At 35.6% G+C, this 21724-nt stretch overlaps 1 protein-coding gene across 1 annotated transcript in view; it reads left to right on the forward strand.

Annotated features, from left to right (window-relative positions):
* Positions 1–21724, forward strand: part of ERC2 (ELKS/RAB6-interacting/CAST family member 2) — a 937761-nt gene that overhangs the window by 437965 nt on the left and 478072 nt on the right. The window contains exons 11-13 of the mRNA XM_047691669.1: positions 5306–5446; positions 8605–8745; positions 12781–12816. Of these exons, the coding sequence (XP_047547625.1) occupies positions 5306–5446; positions 8605–8745; positions 12781–12816 (318 nt within the window). The remainder of the gene's footprint in view (positions 1–5305; positions 5447–8604; positions 8746–12780; positions 12817–21724) is intronic.

The following is a 21724-nucleotide window of genomic DNA, read 5'->3' on the forward strand; positions in this document are numbered from 1 at the left end:
TCTCTTCCCTCATTTTCCGTATTCTAGCTACGCTGGCCTAGATCTTCAAGTTTGCCATGTTCCTTCTTTTCTCAGACCCTTTGTCCACACTATTACCTAGCCTGGAATGTTCTTTACTTTCTGCAGATTTAATTCCTCTTCTTCTAGGAATTCAGCTTCCTAAAAAGCTGTATTACACAGTAGTCAAGGATGTGGACTTGGGAGCTATACTGCCTGTCTCCTATATTCCCCATTATCATAGTCCATGAACTGTAGTAATGAAGTCAAGTGGAAGGAAACCTGGGTTGGAGCTAGTCCCAGCCCTGCCACTAACTGGATGACCTTGGCAAGTAATTTTCTTTCCCAGCACCTCAAATTTGTGGAAAGAAATGTATTAAATTAAATGGCCCACAGATTTTTTTTTAAAGCCAGTGTATCTTAAAGAAGGCTTTTTTGATTTCTGTGTCAGAATCACCAGAAGGTGCCTGTTGGAAATCTAAATCATTAGGCTCCATCTATACCTACTAAACCAGAGCTTTGAGAGGGTCTGGGATTCTGTACTTTAGCAAGTTCCAGGAGTGAACATCCCGTCATTGGTGATTGTTCACTCTAGTCTGAGAGCCACAGCAGTACATAAAAATATAGAGATGCTAAAAGAGCCATAAGTCTATGTCTAGATAGAAATGATAACATTATAACTTTAATATTAAATTATTAAGATATGCGATTTTACTTGAAAACATAAAAGAATAAATAAGATGATTCTTCTGGGAAAATACTCTTTTTAAAATTCTTAAGAATTTACTACCAAAACTCTCTGTAGTAATTTTGTTTGTAAAAATTTGAATGAGGGAATGTTCGTTCAAAAATATTAATGATTATGTATCCTGTTTGCAGTTTTTGAGTGATATGATGTCAGTGCATTACTACCTCTCAGTTTCTTTCTGCAGCTTTACGGAAGTAAACATATACCATATAATTTTTCCATGTCATGGATTACTTGGCAGGATTTTATCTTTTTTTTTTCCCTTGGCCCTATTAAGATTTGATTTATTCTTGTTTAAATCCCCAAACAATTCCCAAATCTGAAACTATATCTTTTATTTAAACACTTCCTTTGAGACTGAGAGGATGACTGGGAAGGAAGACTGAGGTCTGTGGGAGTCTGCCCCCCACTATACTCATGCCAGCACTTGAGAGTTGTATCACGTGGGGGCAAGCCTCTTCTCTTAGTACATTATTTTCAAAATGCACATTTAAATTAGCTGACATCCAAGTTCCGTTTCTCTTTGGAACCACCTTGATAATAATTATTCAGTTTGCTGATCCACAATCTCAGGTGCATGAAATCTGAATTGGGCAGTAGATGAGGAGTTGAGTAGTTAGATACCTTTAAGAGTCAGGCAGAGAACAAAAATGAGGGAATTGAGCTTGGTGTGAGGCAGTAGGGACTGCTGGCAACTGTGACAAGTGGCAGAGTCCTTGACCTACCTCAAGCCATTCAACTTCAGGTTTTAAAATATCATGATGCTCAAACCAAATGTGAGGTAGGCCAGCTTTGGCCTGGAGCTCTTAGTTTTCAAATTTTATTTGCATCTGACTTTTAGTCTTTCACAGTAATGAAGATTAAAAGCAAATACAGATCAATTCATTTGAAGGGAATTTTCAAATGGTAACAAAATCAGGATGTTAGTATATTTGAAAAGCACAGACAAAAACATTGGATAGGAACTGGCAAGGTTCTTCATCATGGGAGAATAGTAGATTCATTGTAAGTATTTATTCCAGTATCAAACTTTTGTGTGTATCCAAATAATCTTACCATCTAGGGAGCTTCGTAAAATACAGTTTCCTGGGTCCCATTTCCTAGTGGTTCTGATTCAGTTGCTTTTCCATGGGTCCAGGGAATCTGTGACTTTTTTAAAAAGGATTTTTTATGTATTTATTTGAGAGAGAGACAGAGATAGCGAGAGAGAGTACACAAGCGGGGAGGAGAGGGAGAAGCAGGGTCTCCAGTAAGCAGGTAACCCGATGTGGTGCTCATTCCTAGGACTGTGGGATCCTAGATGCTTAATGACTGAGCCACCTCAGTGCCCCAGAACCTGTGATTTTTTAAAAAAGTATGCCAGTGATTCTGATGAAAGTGGTCAAATGACCACACTTTGAGAAATACCAAACCTATACTCTTCCATTTTAAAGAACTGAAAATTTTCGACAGATGCAGCACAATTCCCTGTTTCTGGGTGCTAGGTAGATGTCATAGATAGACTGTGGTGCATGCTAACTTCTCAACCCAGTGCTCCAGGAAGCCACTTCTCATCTAAGTTGCCCTATGTTGGGACTTTGTTGCCTTCCTGGACTGTCCCAAGGCCACTGAGCTCACCCGTCATGGAATGTGACTGAAACTCAAACCTTCTAGTAATTATTGTTTTTACAACATCATGATCACCTTTAGTGGCCCTTCCTTCACAAGTTCCAGTTTTATCCACATTTAATTGAACAGATCCCCTGGAACAGGATATGGTATAAAAAATAAAATGATTAATTAAAAATCATGGACTCATAAGAACATCTAATTATTTGCTGTCATTTGGCTGATGAATGGAACCTATTAGGCACTATTCACCATTCCACTTGAATTATGACCTTTGGGGAGTGTGTTATTCATTTTAGTTTCTGAGAATTTATATACATATTCACGGTGCAAAAACTAATGCCACTTAGCAAGTTAAGATTGAGTATGACTTAGTTCTAGGATCGACACACAGAAGCTCAAGAGACGGAACCCACAGGATTTATAAAGCTGGTCTCGCCAAGCGTTGCTGTAGCCGCATAGCAGATAAGCAGTTGAAAAAGGCAGATAGCAGAGCCGGAGGCTGCTGTAATTCAGTTCCTGCTCAGTGATAAAGCACAAATAGATTAGACCTGTGCAGAGCCAGATGAGTGCGCAAGAAATACTTGCCAATGCAAATAAGACTAAAACAAGAACACGTTGTTGGAATTTCTGCAAGTTAGTTGTTAATCAAGTAGATCATGGCATATTAGGGCCTTTTAACACATGTTTTTGACATCTGGCCCTGCGTAGCTGACAGTTAAATTAGTTTTGTGATTGACGGAGAAATATTTTGTAGTATTGAATCATCAATAACACTTAAAAACATTATAGTGCTTGCTGATTTTTTTTGTCATCGATGCCCAGTCAATAGTACAAGTGCTTAGAGCAAATCAACCTACTTACCAAATGACTCTGAGACCTTCTGGATGTTAACATGCATACTTAATTTTATTTCCCTTCCTTTGAAGCTAAGACAGTCCCTAAGTTGAGTTCTCACTCCTCTTATTCCTTCCTTCAGCTTCTTTAATTGCCTGTTGTATGCCAGACAGTTTGCTCAGCCCTGAGTTAAAAGAGTCTTTAGGAGTTGAGTGCTGCCCTTTGGAAAGCTAGGCTGGGAGGATAGACATACAGTAAAACCATATGAAGGGCACTGAATGGGAATAAAGGCCACATGATCCAGCTAGACCAATTCCTGGGAAAGTTTCCAAGCAGCGAGGTGACACAGTTTGGGACTTAAAAAAATGTCACTCCAACAGCTCATGTGGTGGCAGTGATGGCATGGACAGGGCCTGGTGGCCGGGTGACCAGTTGTGATGCTTTTGCAATGAGTGTAGGCATAAGGCAGTGAGGGTTCAGCTGCTGAAAAATTTTAAAAGCCCTTGAGAGACTTCCTGTGCACTGAGGCCATTTTCTTTTTTTGTAGATGGCATAATTATCCACTCACCAGTGTCACAGGCAGTCAAATAGGACTATAACCGGAATCAAGAAGAAACAAATGTAGACAATTAGTAGACAGATTTGTTCTGTATCCACCCCCACTATTGTAATAATATACTTCATTTTAAAGTGATTTAGCTAATTACAAAACAATAATGATACTTCTTTTTTTCCTTGAGAGCATTAGATACATAAATTACTGTCATTGGGGTAGAACAGTTTCTTCCCTGGGGGGACTTAAATCACAGGCTAAGTGTTCAAACTAACCTCTCTCTGAATCATATACTGTTTTATGTTTCTTACATATCAGGCCTTGTCTAATACTACATACTTATAAGAATATAAAAGATAATATCAGGATCCTTAAGAGTAATTATTACACCAGTATTTTTTTATTTTGCCATCCTAAAGGAAGTTCAAATATGTGTTGGGTAATTTGAAACAAATTTTAGAAATCTAGCTCAAACTTCACCCCAGTGCAATTTTACTTAAAAAGAAGAAGGCTTTTATTTTGATACTGGTTAGATTTCACATTTTTGGAGAACACGTCTATCAGACCAGTGCTTTCATTTCAGCATGTAAGTCAGGGGACTCAAGGTTCTCAGATCTCCTTAACCGGCACCATGCATCTGTTTTTGGCAGTGTGGTCTCATGCACATGGCTAAGACTCAGAGAGCCCTGGATGCTAGGCTGTGCCTTCTATTTATGTGCTGGGTCACCTTGGATGAGTTAGCCGGTCTTTGGGCCTGGGTTTCCTACCATACTGTTACTAGTAGCACTGGCTCAGACCGTGCAGTTGTGATGAAGTCTAGAGGAAGAAAGGCACATCGCAGAGCCTAGCATGTAAGAAACTCTCAGTAAAGGAAGGCTGCTATTTGAACTTTGTCAAATTAAAGCAATGTTTTGTTGGAGTCTCTACTGATTGCCAAGAAGCCATTGGAAAAATATGGAGGAAAAATGGTCATCTCTAGGTACATTGGCAAATCACTTATCCAATGAGCTCATTCATTATTTTGTTTCAAGTTCTCGCTATTAGTTCAGACCTAAGTCCTGAAGGGCCTACGTCTTGCCCCGCTTAGATCCCCCTTTCTAGCCACAGCAGAATCTTCAGAAATCAAGGAAGTTTTTTGGGAAACCAAGCAAAGGAATAGGAAAACCAAGCAAAGAAGGTTGAACCAAGAGGTTAATTGTCCTTCTTCTACTCGTCCATTAAAGTCTTTCATAAATCTAGAGTCTTGGTGCCTAAACCTTCTGGAACTGCTTTTGGAATTTCCCAAGTACCACCATGAACCAAGAACAGCCTCAGATCTTGAACATTAAGATTCCTTGCAACGCTGTGATGCTGACTTTTATTAGTAAGCCAAAAGCCATATTGATTGTCTTTTCCAAATGCTGTTATGCACAGCCTGTCTTCACAAACCCAAGTTTAACTGTCTTGCGTGTGTTGACTCATGTAGATCATTTCTTATATTTATTGCCTCCCATTTCCTTTTGTAGTGTGCCTTGACATACAACTGATGGCTTCTCCCTTCTCTTTTGATAATCGCCTCACAGGAGAGAATAATTGAGCGTTTGAAAGAACAGCGGGAGAGAGATGATCGGGAAAGACTAGAAGAGATAGAATCTTTCCGAAAAGAGAACAAAGATCTGAAAGAGAAGGTCAATGCTTTACAAGCCGAACTGACTGAAAAAGAGGTAAGTCTGGAAAAACAAATGAACCATGCTGATAGTCCCATTCTCGGGAGCCTCAAGAGACTAGAGAGTGAGTTTGAGGGTCTGTGTGAAGGTTTGGGGACATAGTTACCTTTCCTTGTCAAAGCCATTGGAGTTCAAAGGAAAATATTTACCGTTAACTCCCTTTATCAGGATGCCTTATGCCCTCGTCTTTACTCACTGGATACAATGTAGCTCCTTGAAAGTTTTCTTGATGTTTTACCACATTTGTGTGGCTTAGAGGATTCTGTAATTTTTTTACTGTGCCATGATGTTTTGCTTGGGATAACAACAATATCAATAACAACAACAACAACAACAACAACAACTTCTGCACTTACTGAGGGTCTATTACATGCCAGTCCTTGTGTTACATGCTTTACATTGATCTGTGCTGCTCAACCAGATCACTGAATACTTCCAGGTTGGGGGATACAGTACCATGCTAGACACAAAGTATATGTTAAATGTGACGATTCTTCTGGAATATCGATTTTACATTATGGTAAATAATTTAGAACAATGTTTTCATGCTAGAGCAAACATGAATGCAGAATACAAATCTTACCTGCATTTTTTAAGTAAAACAATATATTTCAAAGAAATTTTTTGCTTGGGGGTTATGGAGAGGATGGGTAGGGCTATACTCCCCATGCTCTGAGGGATAGATACCTCTACCTCCTTTAGTTTACTTGGGGATACGTTGATGGAGAAGTTTGAGAAGCAGCATTGCATGTTATTTTATTCAGTCTCCAGAACTCTGAGATATGTGCTATTGTCCACAACTGGCCCCTTCACACTTATTTTTGTCCATAGGAAATGTCCATCTCCTTTAGGGCTATCACAGATTCTTTCCTCCTATTGGGCTGTATCACGCATAGGTGTCTGTTTTCCAGCATCAGATTATTACCTCAGCCTTTGGTTTTGGTAATTCTGTACAAATTAAAGTACTGTCTAAATGAGGAATCTAAGTTTGGGAGATTTGATGAGTAATAGAAACAAAATGCAAGTTCCCTAGAATGTAAGTGCACTGTTTTTTGTTTTTGTTTTTGTTTTACAAAAGAGATTATTTCTTTAATAGGAAAATGAAGAATGTAAATTCTCTTCCTACTATTTCACTGCTAAATCTGACTTAGGGGATCTGTAATTACTGTAGTTGGTATATAACAGAATGCACAGAAGCTTTGATCTCATTTGCAATTTGAGTAACTGATTGTGTTATTCATGGATCTGGACCTTAAAAAAAAAAATATATATATATATGTATCTCAACTATATACATATGATATATATGATTGAAAAGAGATCTTGATGATGTTATGGAGCATAGCTTTAAATGAAAATAATTTTGTAAACAATGCCTACCTTGTATGATTTCAGACAAGCATTTCAGCAAACATTTATTGTTCCTGTATAGTAATGTGCCTGCCAGTGGGATGGGTGTGCCAGTCAAGGTTCTACCAGAAAAACAGAACTGTTTTAAGAAATTTAACCATGTTAAGAAGTTTATTGCAAGGAATTGGCTTACATAGTTATGGGGACTGGCTAGGCAAGTCTGAAATTCATAGGGTAGGTCATCAGGAAGGGCAGGCTGGAAACACTCCAGACAGGAACTGACACAGCAGTCCACAGGTGGATTTCTTCCTTCTCAGGGAAATCTCAGTCCTGCTCTTAAGGCCTCTCAACTGATGGGCTCAGGCCAACCCAGATTTGGAGAATAATATCCTTTATTTAAAATCAACTGATGATAGTTTTTAGTTACATCTACCAAATGCCTCCATAGCAACACCTAGATTAGTGTTTGATTGAGTAACTGGGGACTATATAGCCTAGCAAAGTTGACACATAAAGCTATCAGACCTGGCAATTTAAAATGTATAGAGAAAAACAACATATAATTGTTGTCAGCTTATAATTTATTTGGGGTGATAATCACCTTCGTCATGACAAAATGCCTAGATTGCAAGGTCTATTATTCTTTTTGTGGGAGTAGTATGATAAAGAGCATTGAAATTGGAGTCAGAATTCTGGGTTTGAGACCTCTGTCTTCCTTTAATAGGTCAGGAACCTTAGAAAAGACAGTTCTTGTGACCCTCAGTTTCTTGATCTGAAAGATGAGAGTGGCTGCTCTGTCCTTCAGAGGGTTGTTAGGAGCTGGATAGTTTGCTGAGTGATGGTGATATTATCATCAACAAGATTATTCCAGGGCCCAGTAAGTAGCTCAGACACAAAATATTAGGTAATATCATTTACTGAGTGGCCACTGTGTGCTTAATGTCCTTCTAGATGCTGCAAAGGGATATAAAGGAAACTCACAAAGTCTAATTTTGGATAATACCTGAATATTTTGGATACATTATTAGATGCTGCTAATCATTTCATGTTTGGTAATAGACATTGCCTTCTTAGCTAAGCACATTTATATTCCATGATATATGCACATATTTACTTTACTTTTTGAAATTCAGACTATCCAGGGGAACTCTTGGTTTCTGGGCGTGATTGATGAGTGGAACAATGTAGGCAAACCCATGTCTGAAATGGGGAGATTCATTATCTCTGTTGAATTAGGATTTACAAAGGACTGGGATGTAAAGTCTACTTTACATTTTAAAATAATTTTATCTTTGACTCTATAGAAGATATCTTAGAAACTGTTGGTTATTTTTCTATTAAAGAAGTGGAATTTGATAAAAACTTAACAAGATGCTTCTTTTATATTTAATTTGCCCTTTGTGGGGGGAAAGCATTAGAGTTAGTATTTTCTTTCTTATTTATCTTAGAGTCTGCACGACTTGACAGCAATAAATGTAAATGGAAGGTTCGGGGTGTCTGTTTTGCCATGACATGTAAAGACCACCTTGGGACTTACATCATCAGCATGACTTTGAGACATGAAACACGCATTTACTGACCACACCATTTGGTCACATTTGATTCTACTGCAATTAGATCCTGCTCGATTCTGTAAGCTGGCCAATTTTAATTTCCTGGCCAGAGCCGCTATTGTTACCTTAGTAAGACTATATTTACCCTTTCTGTCTAATGCACACTTTACTACTATGCAGAGAATCAATGTAATCAAATTGAAGACTAGTAGAAATTGCGGTGTTTTACTTACTAGTGTTCTTTCCTTTCAGTCTAGTTTAATTGACCTCAAGGAACATGCATCTTCATTAGCCTCAGCAGGGCTGAAAAGGGACTCCAAATTAAAATCTCTAGAAATAGCCATTGAACAAAAGAAAGAAGAATGTAGCAAATTGGAAGCACAGTTAAAAAAGGTAAGTGAAGTCCAAGGAAAAAAATGCTCATTTTACAATGAATTTATAAAATGGAAAAGGAAGAGATATTTTGTAAAGAAACAAACCCCTTATCTTTTGCTGTCTGGTGATAAGAGAATTAGGCACTCTTAACTCATGAAGTCTGCATCAAATTGGCCAGTGAACCTGAAAAAATATCTTAGGTTTCCTGTCTGAAAAAGAACTTGAAAAACAGATTTAAATAATAGTGGAAGTAAAAAAAAAAAATTATAAAAATAAGCTGCTACTCTCTGGGTAAATCTCAACTATAAAAACAAAAGTGAAAATGTTTGTAACAAATCAAAGAATCTGGGTTCCCATTATATGTTGATAAACTTTTACTACTTTCAGAAGTAGGTTAATTTTTATATTGGAGCTTTGTAAAAGTTTACTTGACAATATTCAATTTCTGGAAGTCCACCCAAATAGTCAAAGTCCCTAGAATATCTGTGGGATGACTATTTGTACTTAACCAAAAATGACCTTAATATCTTAGAAAGCTTGTTGAATGTAGAAGACTTTGTAAAAGAAAACAGGATCTTTACATTGCAGCATTAACATGTTTTCTCTGAACTGGACATTTTTGTGGAGTACCTTTCTAGTCATGCATCGTTCCTTTGACTTTTTCCCTGTGTTGTTTGGTACGTCTGCACTCATTGTTCATATAAAACTCATAATTTTATGAGTTTAAGCATTTTGTTTCCCTTTGACAACTTATAAAGTTAATTCAAAAGAGATAATAAGAATCTAAATAATCAAGCAAAGCATATAATAAAATTTGACTGTGTATAATTTATAGCACACTGGAATGGAGATTTATTTGCTAAAGTTATGAAAATACATGATGTGGATGATAAGGATGTTAAAGCATCATATATCTGTAGAGAAATTATTCTGAATATTTAAAAATTGAATATTACTATTTTATATGGTACAATATATAACTGAAATGTGATTTAATCTGTTCACAGAATTTTAGGAAATTGTCCTGAGATATTTCACACTAGTAAAGAAAGTCTCCTTACTGAAAAAGATAGAGATCAAATCCCTGTACAGCAAAACAGCAAGAAAAATCTCTGTATTGCAAAATTTACTTTTCAATCCACTCTGTGTCTCGCTTTCTTCAAGCAATATCTCGTTAAGCAAAAATCTCAAACAATAAATAGAAGAATTTAAATGGCCCATTTGAGGGTGCTTAAGTGGCAGTTGACTTGGCTATTTATGCATTGGGTGTATGATAATACATTCTTGACACATACATGAATGTGTTCTGTAATATGTTATGCATACATGTACGTATCAAGAAATGAACCTAGGGAAGGTACTTCTAGGTTAATGAGCACTTTCATGATCACAAAGCAGCTCTAAGATAACTGTGAGAAGACTTGATTGACTTGCTTTGCATTAGCTTACCTCAATTGCATTGTGCTGAGTCCTGAAGGAGGACCTCAATTAGACCTGGCCACAAAAGATACGGTCATCAACTCTCTGTGGCCATTGTGGAGCTGAGGCCACCACATATATTATTTCTGAAGATACATACTTGATATACTCCCTTTTAATGTAGGTCATCTATGGAATTTGAAACCCTCTAGTAATTAAAAGGAGAAGTTTCCCATATTGACACTTACAGTTTCCATGTATATGACTTGACTAGTTTAATAAGTGAATGTCTATGCATTTCAATTTAGTTTCTTTTAGTTTCTTTCAGTTTTTTAGTTTCACATGCCTGATTTGCCCAAAGAGTCACTCAGAGGATGTCATTTCCAACTCTCAGTTGATATTGTGTGCTAAAACTCACAGAGCAAATCCTGCAAGCATTTTAGCATTATTCCTGACAATATTTTAACATTCTGCCACATCACCAGGGTTAAAGTAACAAAAATGGTTGTCTTGCTGTAGGGATCTATTTAATTTATGAAAAGATAACTTATTTCTAAGTATATAAATAATGTTTGCTTATATTATCTCCTAAATGCATAGTACAGTGAAATTAAATAAGGTAATTATAATTTAAATATTTTCATACCTAACCTGTAGATGCTATTTTGTTATTTTTGGCTTTCTAACATCAACTAAATTCAAAAGTTTTAAATGCTTTTCTAGTAGTCTTTAATTTCTGCTAATAAATAGTTCCGTAAAAACCTCAAGTACCCATCACCTTAAAAAGAATTGAGATCTACATGAAATATTTGAAAATACAAGCCAACAGTATGTGAATATACATATAAACACATCATTTACTCATGGAAAAATAAGCAGCTATAAAAGCTTAAGGAGTGTCTGGGCCTCCTTTTAAATAAAAGGGTATGTGACTTGTGAATAAAATATAAAGGTTTACTAAATGAAAGCTGAAAACATAATAGTTTTATTATGTCATAAATAAACCATGAATTCCCTATGGAATTTTGCTCAAGATTTGTGAGCGTCCATGTATTTTTGCGATAAAATATACACAACATCGTAGATGTGTTTAGCTGAACAGAAACCTTGTTTTGCCAGTGACAATGAGATCCACATTGGATTTAAATTTATTTTTGTCTTATGAACAATTCTTGACATTGGTAAGGTGAGTTTTTACATAAAAGTTTGTGGAGAACTTTCACATGCCTAGTTACTTTTTATTACACTGTTAATTTAAGTCTCCAAATACTTCATGATGAAAAATGGTTATAGGCAGAAAAGGAACTGTTCCTTAAACTTCACATCCCACATCTTAAAAACAATGCCATCAAATATTCATATGTGAGGAAAGTTTTCCTGATATTAATGAGGTTGATAGAATAATAGTAACCACATAGCGCAACAAGTTTTGAGTGTGCTTTATCAATTATTGTATTCGTTAATCTTAAGTAGACACTCAGAGGTTGAGAAGAACCTCATTAGTGACATGTGGATAATTTTGTCTTTCAAAAAAATAGGTGTCGTTCAATATGTAGAAATAATTTTACCTTATCTAACTAGAAATCAATTGAGAAGCCACAAATCAAAATGTTATGATTTGGTAGTTTTCCAATTAATATCATCCTTGAGGAAAGTGGGTTTTTTTAAACCATGGTAAAATTATCATTTACTTCATCAAAGCTGAACAAATGAAAAATTCAGGCTCTTTAAAGGCACATGTCTCAGCTTAAAGTAAAGTGAAAGTTCCTACAGTATTTCACCTTCTACAACTTGACATTGAACCCCAAGTTAATGATGTAGGTATTTAAGAAGTAGAACCTGAGACTGATATTTTAGATAATATTCAGTACATTTAAATCCACAAAAATTGAAATCTTCTACACAAAATAGACTGGAGAACTTTACAAATTCTGAAGCACTTGGAACATAATAGGATAGTCACTAAAATTACATTTTTATTAATTACGAACTAATAGTAGGAACTGGTAATGGGCAATGGATAACAGTTTATTTTGGTTCCTTTTTTCTTCCTGATGACTTAATTTTTTTCCTCTCCCCATTTACTGTTAATCTTGTAATGTCTTGCTTACTGATATTTTGCTATTGCTAACCTGCTGTTTGCTGATCTATATTTTCCTAAAATTAGACTGAATAGAAACTTCAGGCTTGTGTTAATATAAAAGAAGAGCTATAAATTCAATGATAAGATTTAATTAATCTTTTATTATTACCATCTTTGAAGTTCAGGTAATAAATTGCCGGTTTGGCCAAAAGTACTTCTTCTGATTCATTGCTAGAGGCCAGCACTTCATGTATCATCAAAAGTGGACAGCTTTCTTTATTTCATGGGCTATTTAACTTGAGAAAGGGAAAGTAACACAAACCTTAAATTTCTTATTCCAGCTATTCTTTTTTAGGAGCCAAAGTCAACATTTCTATTTCCCTAGAGCCTCTCACTTTCACTGTGGAATGTTTAAAAACTGAAATTTCTTCTTTTTTAACAACCAGTTCGTCTGTGCAAATGCACTGGATTTGTTGAGCTAATGCTGTTTTTCCGGATCTTTCCTTCTTTCCCTGTCTGTGCTTCAATGCCTCCCCAACTTTGCAATGTAGCAAGCTGAGCAGTTGTTCAATCAGATGTACAACCCAGTAAGTCATTTCTGAACGTTGCCGCTGTAACATATCAAAGCATGAGGATCCATTGATCACATGTCATGGTGTGCCATACTGGGGAGGTTTCAAAAATATATATGAGTCTCTTCCCATTCCCGTTCTTCAAAAGAAATGACCTGTGCAAAGGCCACTGCCATTTCTTTTGAATGTGAAATTTAAAAATTAAGAGCTCAAGAAAATAATGCCAGCTCTGATATTGCCTCCTTCTTAACTTCAGCTTTAAGGCTATGGAAAAGCAGAGGTCAGCGGCAGATCTAGGCTCTTGGAACTCTTTCTTAGTTCCTTCTAACTCAGAGCTATCTATGTGAAAAAGGATAGCATTTGTAAAGTAGCAAGTAAGTCGATGTAAATGACATTCAAATGATAGAAGTTAAAATAGGCTTAGATTTAAAAATAGGGCTATGCTCTTTGAGAATGGTAAATGCCTAACATTATTGTGGGTTTTGTAAGAGTTAAAAACATGTCATTTGGCTGAGGACAAACTAAAATATAGCCTCCTAATAACAGATAGTAACAATTCTGATTATAGCTTAATGGTACACAAAACAGGTAACTAGTAAAAATATATGTAAAATGGCTGGCCCAGATGCCACCACTGATTTTTTTTTTATCCTAATGACAGGTGTGCATATATATGAAGCAGTTTATTTGCTTCTTTAACTTATTAAAGAAGAAAGACCTTTTTGTTTTGTCAACTCAACTGGCTTAACTGGGTGAAATAGTACCTCAAGGTGACCAGAATTTGTCATTTGGCAGATGTGATCTGTGCTATCATGCATTCTAATTATGTCCTATTTATGAATTCCCATCATGGGAAAATGGAATAGCATAGATAAAGGAAACAATTCAGCCAACAACTTTTTGTTAAGCTGCTATTCCAGGATACATACGACATGATACACAAGATGCTTGGGTGTATTTAATTAGATTGATGAGTGCTGTGAAGTGTGTAAACCTGGCAGTTCATAGACCTGTACCTCTGGGGCTAAAAATAGATTATATGTTTATTAAAAAAATTTTTTAAAAAGTCTATATAGATTCAACCTCTACATTCCATTCTTTAAAACAGATTTTATTTTTGCAAACTGAATTTCTCAATTTCCATTGGTGCATCTTTATTAACCTCTTTCCCCAAATATGATTTTTAGCAGAGCAGGAAAAATAATCTAAATTTCCTATCCCTTAACATTTGAATGGGAATGCTCTTTATTATTATTTAGGTTTTTTGGAGGATGGGGGGAGGGAGAGGGAGAGAGAGAATCCTATGCGGGCTCCACTTCTAGCACATGAGCTGGACTAAGGGCCTGCTTTTTACAACCCCGAGATATGACCTGAACTGAAATCAAGAATTAAACGCTTAACCCATTGAGCCACACAGGCGCCCCCTTGAATGGGATTGTTCATAAGCAGGTTCTAGGCAATGGGTATGTGAAGAAAGATAAGATTGGAATATCTTTAAGCTTGAAAATTGACCCTGGAAAAATGAGTAGATCATTTTTAAAAGGTGTAAAATAAACCCAGTGAAATTGTTTCACATTTACTAGTTGGGGACAGGAAGAAAACCTAAGTATGTCACATTTTGGGTGTGTGCAGGATAACCGGGGAGGGCTTTTTTTTTCCTGTAACAACAAAGAGTTACCAGAACCACAACAGGATTTCAGCATCTCTGTCAGAGTAGGTAGGACCAAAGAAATAGCTCCGTTAACTTTAAAACTATTTCCAGAAATATTGGTAATGTGGCACTTATTAGACTTTTCAACCACAGTGGTGGGTCTCCAGGAAGCAAAAACAAACTTTTCTCCTTGAATTAATTAAGCTAACCCACTGGTTTGGCATCTGGGAGTATAGCCAGCCTCTCATTATTTTGACTCTCCCTGTCTGGAGATATTCTCAGGGTCTAGTTCTTTTTTGGACTGATAGGGATGTAGCATGATGGATTTTCTCTTCTTAATAGTTTTTTTAAAAAATAATCATGTTATTCTGGTTATAAAAATAACATATGGTCACAGTGGAGAATTTGCAAAAGTAGGGAAGTTTAGGAGAAAATAAAATGACAGAACATTGCCTGGCACAAAGATAATCACTAAGAGCATTTGGGGGGTTCCCTACCCAGACATCTTTTTTGTTATTTTTATCCTCTTCTTTCTTCCTTTCTCTTTTTCCTTTCTCCCTCTTCCCTCCCTTCCCCCGTCTTTCATTTTTCCTTCCCTCTCTCTCCTTTCTTTTTTTTCCTCATCTAATGCTCTTTTCTTTTCACCAAATTGTGTCAGTGTTTATTGAGCATTTTCTCCAGTAACGATTCTTCCAAAACACTATCTTATTATCTGATATTTCACTATATTTACTCATTCCCCAAATGTGGCTCATCTCTCCCCCACTTTTTTTGCCCGTATATAATGCTCTGAAAAACATTTCCCATGTTAATCTCCCCACATTTTTATGTTTGTCATGGAATGAATTCTGGCCAATGACTTTTAAAAGCTCCCAGTAGTTCTTACTGTGTTGCATTTCAGAGAAGTTCTACCATGACAGTTTTCTTTCAGCACTGAATAAAGGTAGCCTTTCTGCCACACCCTGACCAATACCAAGAAATGTCATTTTTCATAACTTGAACAAGTGCACAGGTGGAATTTTTTTGTCATTAACTTTATTTTCTTCAATCACTAGAGTGGTTGGGGTTTTTAAAACATTTTCTATCTGCTTGTATTTTTCTTCTGCAAATTGTTTCTTTTGGTCATGTCAGCACTTGCTTTTGAGTTTGCTGTTTTGTTCATTTGTTTGAATGAGTCGTTCTATACTTTGTATAGAAACTGTCAGATTTGTGGCAATATTTCATTTCATTTAAATTTTTTAAAAAGATTTTTATTTATTTGAGAGAGAGCAAAAGAGGAAGCACTAGAGAGGGGAGGGACAGAAGGATAAAGAGAAGCAGGCTCCCCACTGAGCAGGGAGCCAGATTCAGGGCTTGATCCCAGGACGCTTATCTGACTGATCCATCTAGGCATGCCTCATTTAAATTTTTTTTAAAAGATTTTATTTATTTGACAGAGAGAGACACAGAGAGAAAGGGAACATAGGCAGGGGGAGAGGGAAAGGGAGAAGCAGGTTTCCCACCCAGCAGGGAGCCCGATTGCAGGCTTGATCCCAGGACTCTGGAATCAAGACCTGAGCCCAAGGCAGGCGCTTAACAACTGAGCCACCCAGGTGCCCCTAAATGTTTTTAATTAAGAAAACTAACTATTTTTAGGTTTCTTGACCTGTGTTTCTCTTTAGAATTTTCTCGTTTTCTTTAGGCTTAGAAGCCATTCTCTGATTTGAAGAATAGACACTCACTTATATTTAAAACTTTTATTTATTTGTTTGTTTGTTTATCTTATTATTATTATTTTTTAAAGATTTTATTTATTTATTTGACAGACAGAGATCACAATAGGTAGAGAGGCACTCGGAGAGAGAGGAGGAAGCAGGCTCCCTGCCAAGCAGAGAGCCTGATGTGGGGCTTGATCCCAGGACCCCAGGACCATGACCTGAGCCGAAGGCAGAGGCTTTAACCCACTGAGCCACTGAGGCGCCCCAAAACTTTTAAATGTTACCTTTTACATCAGTTTAACCCCTTTATCTGTGTTTAGTGTATTTTGATTCCTGTCGAGAGGTGAAGTTTTAACATTATATATTTTTAAATGATCACTAATTATCCCAGCACCATTTATCAAATAATTCTTTAACAATTTTTCTTCATACTATTTCATTGTATAGTAAGTTCTCATCTGGATGAATGTCTTCATTTCTGAGCTATTCAGTTTTATCAATGTCTGTTGCTTTTTGGGTCAGAATTTTAAGTATTGTGGCTTTACAATATTTTTAAGTATCTAATGAAGCAAATTCCACCCTAATTCTTTCTGCTTTTTATTTCATTTTGTTGTAGTGTTCTTAGCCTTTAATTTTCTATTATTCCAAGTAAACTTTAGGATCACCTTGTCAAATAAAAAGCACAACTGTTGGTGATTTTAATTTGAATTATACTCAACCTATAAAATAATTTTTAGAATGATATCTTTCCAATATTATTTCTTCCAATTCATGAACTTGATGCAGTTTTCTTTATTTCATAGATCTTTTACAGTAAAGGTTTGACATTTTCCTGTTAATAGGTGTATGATATTTTAAGGATAGTTCTAAGTATTAGTATATATATATTACTATATCTCTCTATCTATATAGATGTATCTATATCTATCTATATAGATATGTGTATATATATAAATATGATTTTTAGGTTACTAAAAATTTATATGAGGTAATTTTTGGTGAATGCTATATTTCTCCTTTCATTTTCTAACCAGTTATTGGTATCTAGGAAATTTCTTCTAATTTTTGTATGTTTATGTTGAATAAGGCCCCTGTATAAATTCTGGTGAATTAATTGTTTTTGTTAAATAAGATCATTTTACACTCAGATCTATATCCATTAATCTAAACCAAATGAGAGTAAATAAAGATTGACCTTTGAAGTCTTCCTGGGAACATTTTTTTTCCTGGAGTAGAAATAAACCTACTTTTGAAACTCCTTTACTTGTACTTTAGTCACCAGGTACTAAGTGATGCTGTAATGCCATTTCTTAGGAATCTAAAATTTTGTCTTTGTATCCTTATTATTTCTCATAATAATAACCTTTCTGCAGCTTAACTACCAGTCTCTACTCCTGGAGGAGTTTTGTCTTGTCATTATAAACACTATGCAGGTTATCTTCAGTTGAATTTTTTTTCTTCCCTTAGTTCTTAATTCCAGACAAATAATATGGTTTATTCATCAGTCTCAAATACCGTCTTTGCCATAGCTCAAGTAATTATTATGCCCAGAGATGGTATCCAGAGGTCTCTTATAAATTTTTAATAAAACTTTAGTGCTCCTGGCTCCTAAATTTAGTGCATTGTATAATATCCTTGTTGCTGCAAGGCAAATGACTGATTTGGAAGCACTGAGGACAACTTTGTGACTGGCCAGGGGATAATTGAGAACACTCTAATGTACTTCCACACATGTGAGTCTCCCCGCCCCTTGCCTGGTCACTATCCATTGAAATCCTGTCTTTTCTGCAAACGCATCTTTTGCAGGGCTCACATTTTATGTAACAGTTTACAAGAAAAAGACCAAGCATTTTTCCACTGTAGTGAGAGAAAAAAGTCTTGTTAATGTTCAGTGAGGTCTCTCTGATTTATAGGTCATCATAGGACTCTGCAATCCAAAGGACATGGTGCACTGCATTATAAATGCTTTCACAGTCCCTGTTTAGGTACAGTGGTTTATTTTTGTGATTTTCGGGGACTGTTTATGGAAAATTATTTGATTCACTCATAGACTAGTCCCCCCAACACAATGGAAAATTGCAAATATTAAGAGAGAATTCACAGCATGCACACAGCATGTACAAACATATGCACACACACGAATGCACACGTCATGCTTGCTCCAGGCTTTCAGTAGCTAAAGAACTCAGGTAATATTCGTAATGACATTTAAGATTTGAAGTCACATGTTTTATTTCAGAACATCCAGATAATTAGTTCAGTTCTTTACTTTGCTAATTTTATGAAATTCCGTAGTTAATAGGGGGTACATATAATTGTATTTTTGTTTAAATGGTCTTAAAAACTGTTAAGCATACAGTTGGTTCTTTTTATTTTGTATATGTGTGATATAAGAAAAATTATTTTGAACATTTTTTCATTTATTTAAAAATATCCTATTTGGTGCTTGCTTCAGCAGCACATATACTAAAAATATCCTATTTATTCCATCTATAAGAAAAGTTTCATTTTGGAATAGTTGTAATATAAAATTGTGAGTATTCTGGATGTACTTAGCTAGAATTGTAAAAGAAGTTTCCTTTAGAACTAAGTAGGGTAAGATTCAAAGTTTTATCATTATTAGATTTTGAATGTATCATTTAGGCTCAGCTTTTATATTTGGTATTAATTAATTAGATTTAAGATAAAATGTAAATTTTATAATATGTAACAGTTCTATAATTACCCTTCAAACCTTTATTTTTAAAAAGTAAGGTTTGTTCATAACTCAGAATTATGTGAAGGTTGAAACTTCTTTTAGAAGATTGAAATAAAATATAATGTTTAAAGTAGTTTACATACCCTCTTCCGCTGCTCAGATATGAAAGGAATGTTTAAACCCCCAAAAGTGCTGCAATTAAGAATCATATTTTCACTGTGCATAAATTTAACAAATTATTGCTAAAACCCATAAGCACAGGGAAGAAAAACCATCAGACTCATTAGTTAGTGTTCTGCTTGTGCTTTATGATCATGACTAATCATTCGTTTATTTTGAAAGAAATGATTTTTTAAATTGTTAGGCCCCATTTCAAAGAAAGAATGCTATACAATATTATAATTGGATATTCCCTGCCCAGTTTCACAGTAGGTTTCTGGGCCAAAGTTAATGCTTTCCTTTCTAGGCACTTGGAATGATGAACTAGAATTTTATTGAAAATAATCAATGTCCAAAATTTATAAGAAAATTATTAATAAGCTTGTGATTTTTTATATTGATACTATCAATCCCTGGTTTGGCTTAAATCACTTTTTGCTCTTAACTTTAATTTAAATATAATATTAACTTGAAACTTTGCTTTGTTTCCTGAAATAGTTCTAAATTCTATAATTAAAATAGCCCCTAGGTATTGTTATGTACTACTTGTCCTAAGTCATGGCCAAATTTCTCTTTTGTGCTTGATTCAGGCTTTCAAAGTCAGTTCATGTAAAATTCCAAGGCTTGCCCACATCAGTGAGTCTCCAAAGTTTGTTTTGATTGTTCCCATTTATGGGGGAAATTTCCTTATAAATGTAGGAAAACATAATTGGAGGATCCTCAGAACTTACTGATCTAATATGCAATACAGTCATTTCTGAAATATTTTTTTCCCAACTTTCTGTGTTTCTGTGAGATGCTTGAGAGTTGCTCCAAAAGTTAACAGAAATAATGTTGAGGCAGAACCAGATACCTGGATTTGCCTTTAAACTGACTGGTTTAATCAACAAAATTAAATCTCTACATTAAGAAAAGGATTTTCATTGACTTTTTTTTGTTGTTGTTCGTTTTATGACTGGTGGATGTCTTTGAAAGTGACAATGTTCTACCTTATATTTATAATAAGTAGCTTCTAAAACCATTAAATCCACACCAATCTGCATTTTCAAGAGTTAGATTCCTGACTAATGAAGAGAGGGGACAAAGCTGATGTGCCTTAGAATGAAGTGGGCAGTCGCTTCCTCACCTTTTGGGGGAGCTAATTCAAGATCCATAAGGAGAAATAATTGCTGTGTATTTTTAGTTTAAACCTTGAATGGGTGAGAATGCCATGGTAGGAATTTGTTCAGATAATGATTATTCAAATATATATCTATATTTTTTCTGCAGTGTCTAAAGTATATTAGGTCCAATTCTGTTACCTACTTTTAATCCCTATTAGGAGCTGCCATTCTAGGTTAAAGAACCCATTGTTATAATTTGAAAAGCCAAGAGCATTGCTAAATGCAAATAAAGTGCTTCCTTCACTTCATTTTTAGAGGAGGCTCTGACCTTATAACTTGGAAGGAAGTGTTGCTTTATAAGCTCAATTTCCTCCTGTATTTCTTTAGTATAGTATAACTCTCATGTTTGTAGATCATAGTATATCACACTCATGCTACACTGCCTAACAATTTCAGCCCATCCTCTGAAAAGTAATGATTCAAGCTGAATAGAAGTGGTTACTTGCAATATCATTTATAAATTCTCTGGAGACTTCTGCCCCCACTACTCAGGTTGGATCAGGGATTCACCAGCTGTTCAGTCATGAGAAACTCCTCTCCTGAGTCTTCGCTTGGACACTAGTGATGACCCAGAAGTAGATGTTACTCATCCACCTCTGTATGACTCTTACTTAAAGCTTTCTATTGACTTAACAGTTTTTAAATGGTATCTGTTTACATGTTTATTTAATAACCCTTCAGGGAATTCTGGCACTTATCATTGGTACGGAGATCTATTTAACTCAAAGGTATTCTTGTTTTAAGAGGGAGAATCATTAGCACCTACAAGTATTATCTAAAAGATACCAGGCTAACTGTAAAGGTGGCTATGATCTCTTTTAATAATATGATCTAACTTTAATATCACATGAGGCCAACAGTGGCCTAGATTCAGGCATGTCTTTTCGTAGGCTTTCTGTACTTCTAAACATCCCATGAGTCATTTGTTCGATTGAAAAGACTACCAACCCATCTAATTTCACCCAGTGTCAAAAGCTGGCCTTGGGTTATCTTCTCTTCATAGAGCTAAAATAAAGAATGTGCTCAGATACCCATTTACCAGCAGACTGCTTTTTCTGTAAGCCTACAGGGAGGCTTCTCTAAGACATGTGTAGTGTCTTGATGAGAAACTAAATAAACCTATTAACTTAGCTGTATAACAAGCCCCACTAGCGGAGTGCATATCATAAAATAATACTCATAATAAGAATACAAATGAATAATACCTTCCCCATGTTTGTTGTATGGTAGCTTTTTCTGTCCTTGGCAAGGCCAACTCCTTTGCCTACAGTAGTCATAAGACACAGGGCTAAATTTAGAATCTAGGTCTCACGAATAGTAATTATGTACCCATTTATTAATAGTCATAATCATAATCATAAGAAAAAAAAACAAAATAAAGCACAGTGGTTAACTGAACTGCTAGCATTTTGTGAACCTTTAAGTCAGAGTCAAGAAAGGAATCTTAAATCAGAGGCATGCAATGGAAGCATATTTATATTTGTTTTGTGTGTTTCTAGTTCAGTTCCTGAATTATTTTTTAAAGATCTTAGTATTGTTGGTCAGGTTGTTTGAG

This window comes from Lutra lutra, chromosome 1, assembly GCF_902655055.1.
Source record: "Lutra lutra chromosome 1, mLutLut1.2, whole genome shotgun sequence".
Taxonomy (NCBI): domain Eukaryota; kingdom Metazoa; phylum Chordata; class Mammalia; order Carnivora; family Mustelidae; genus Lutra; species Lutra lutra.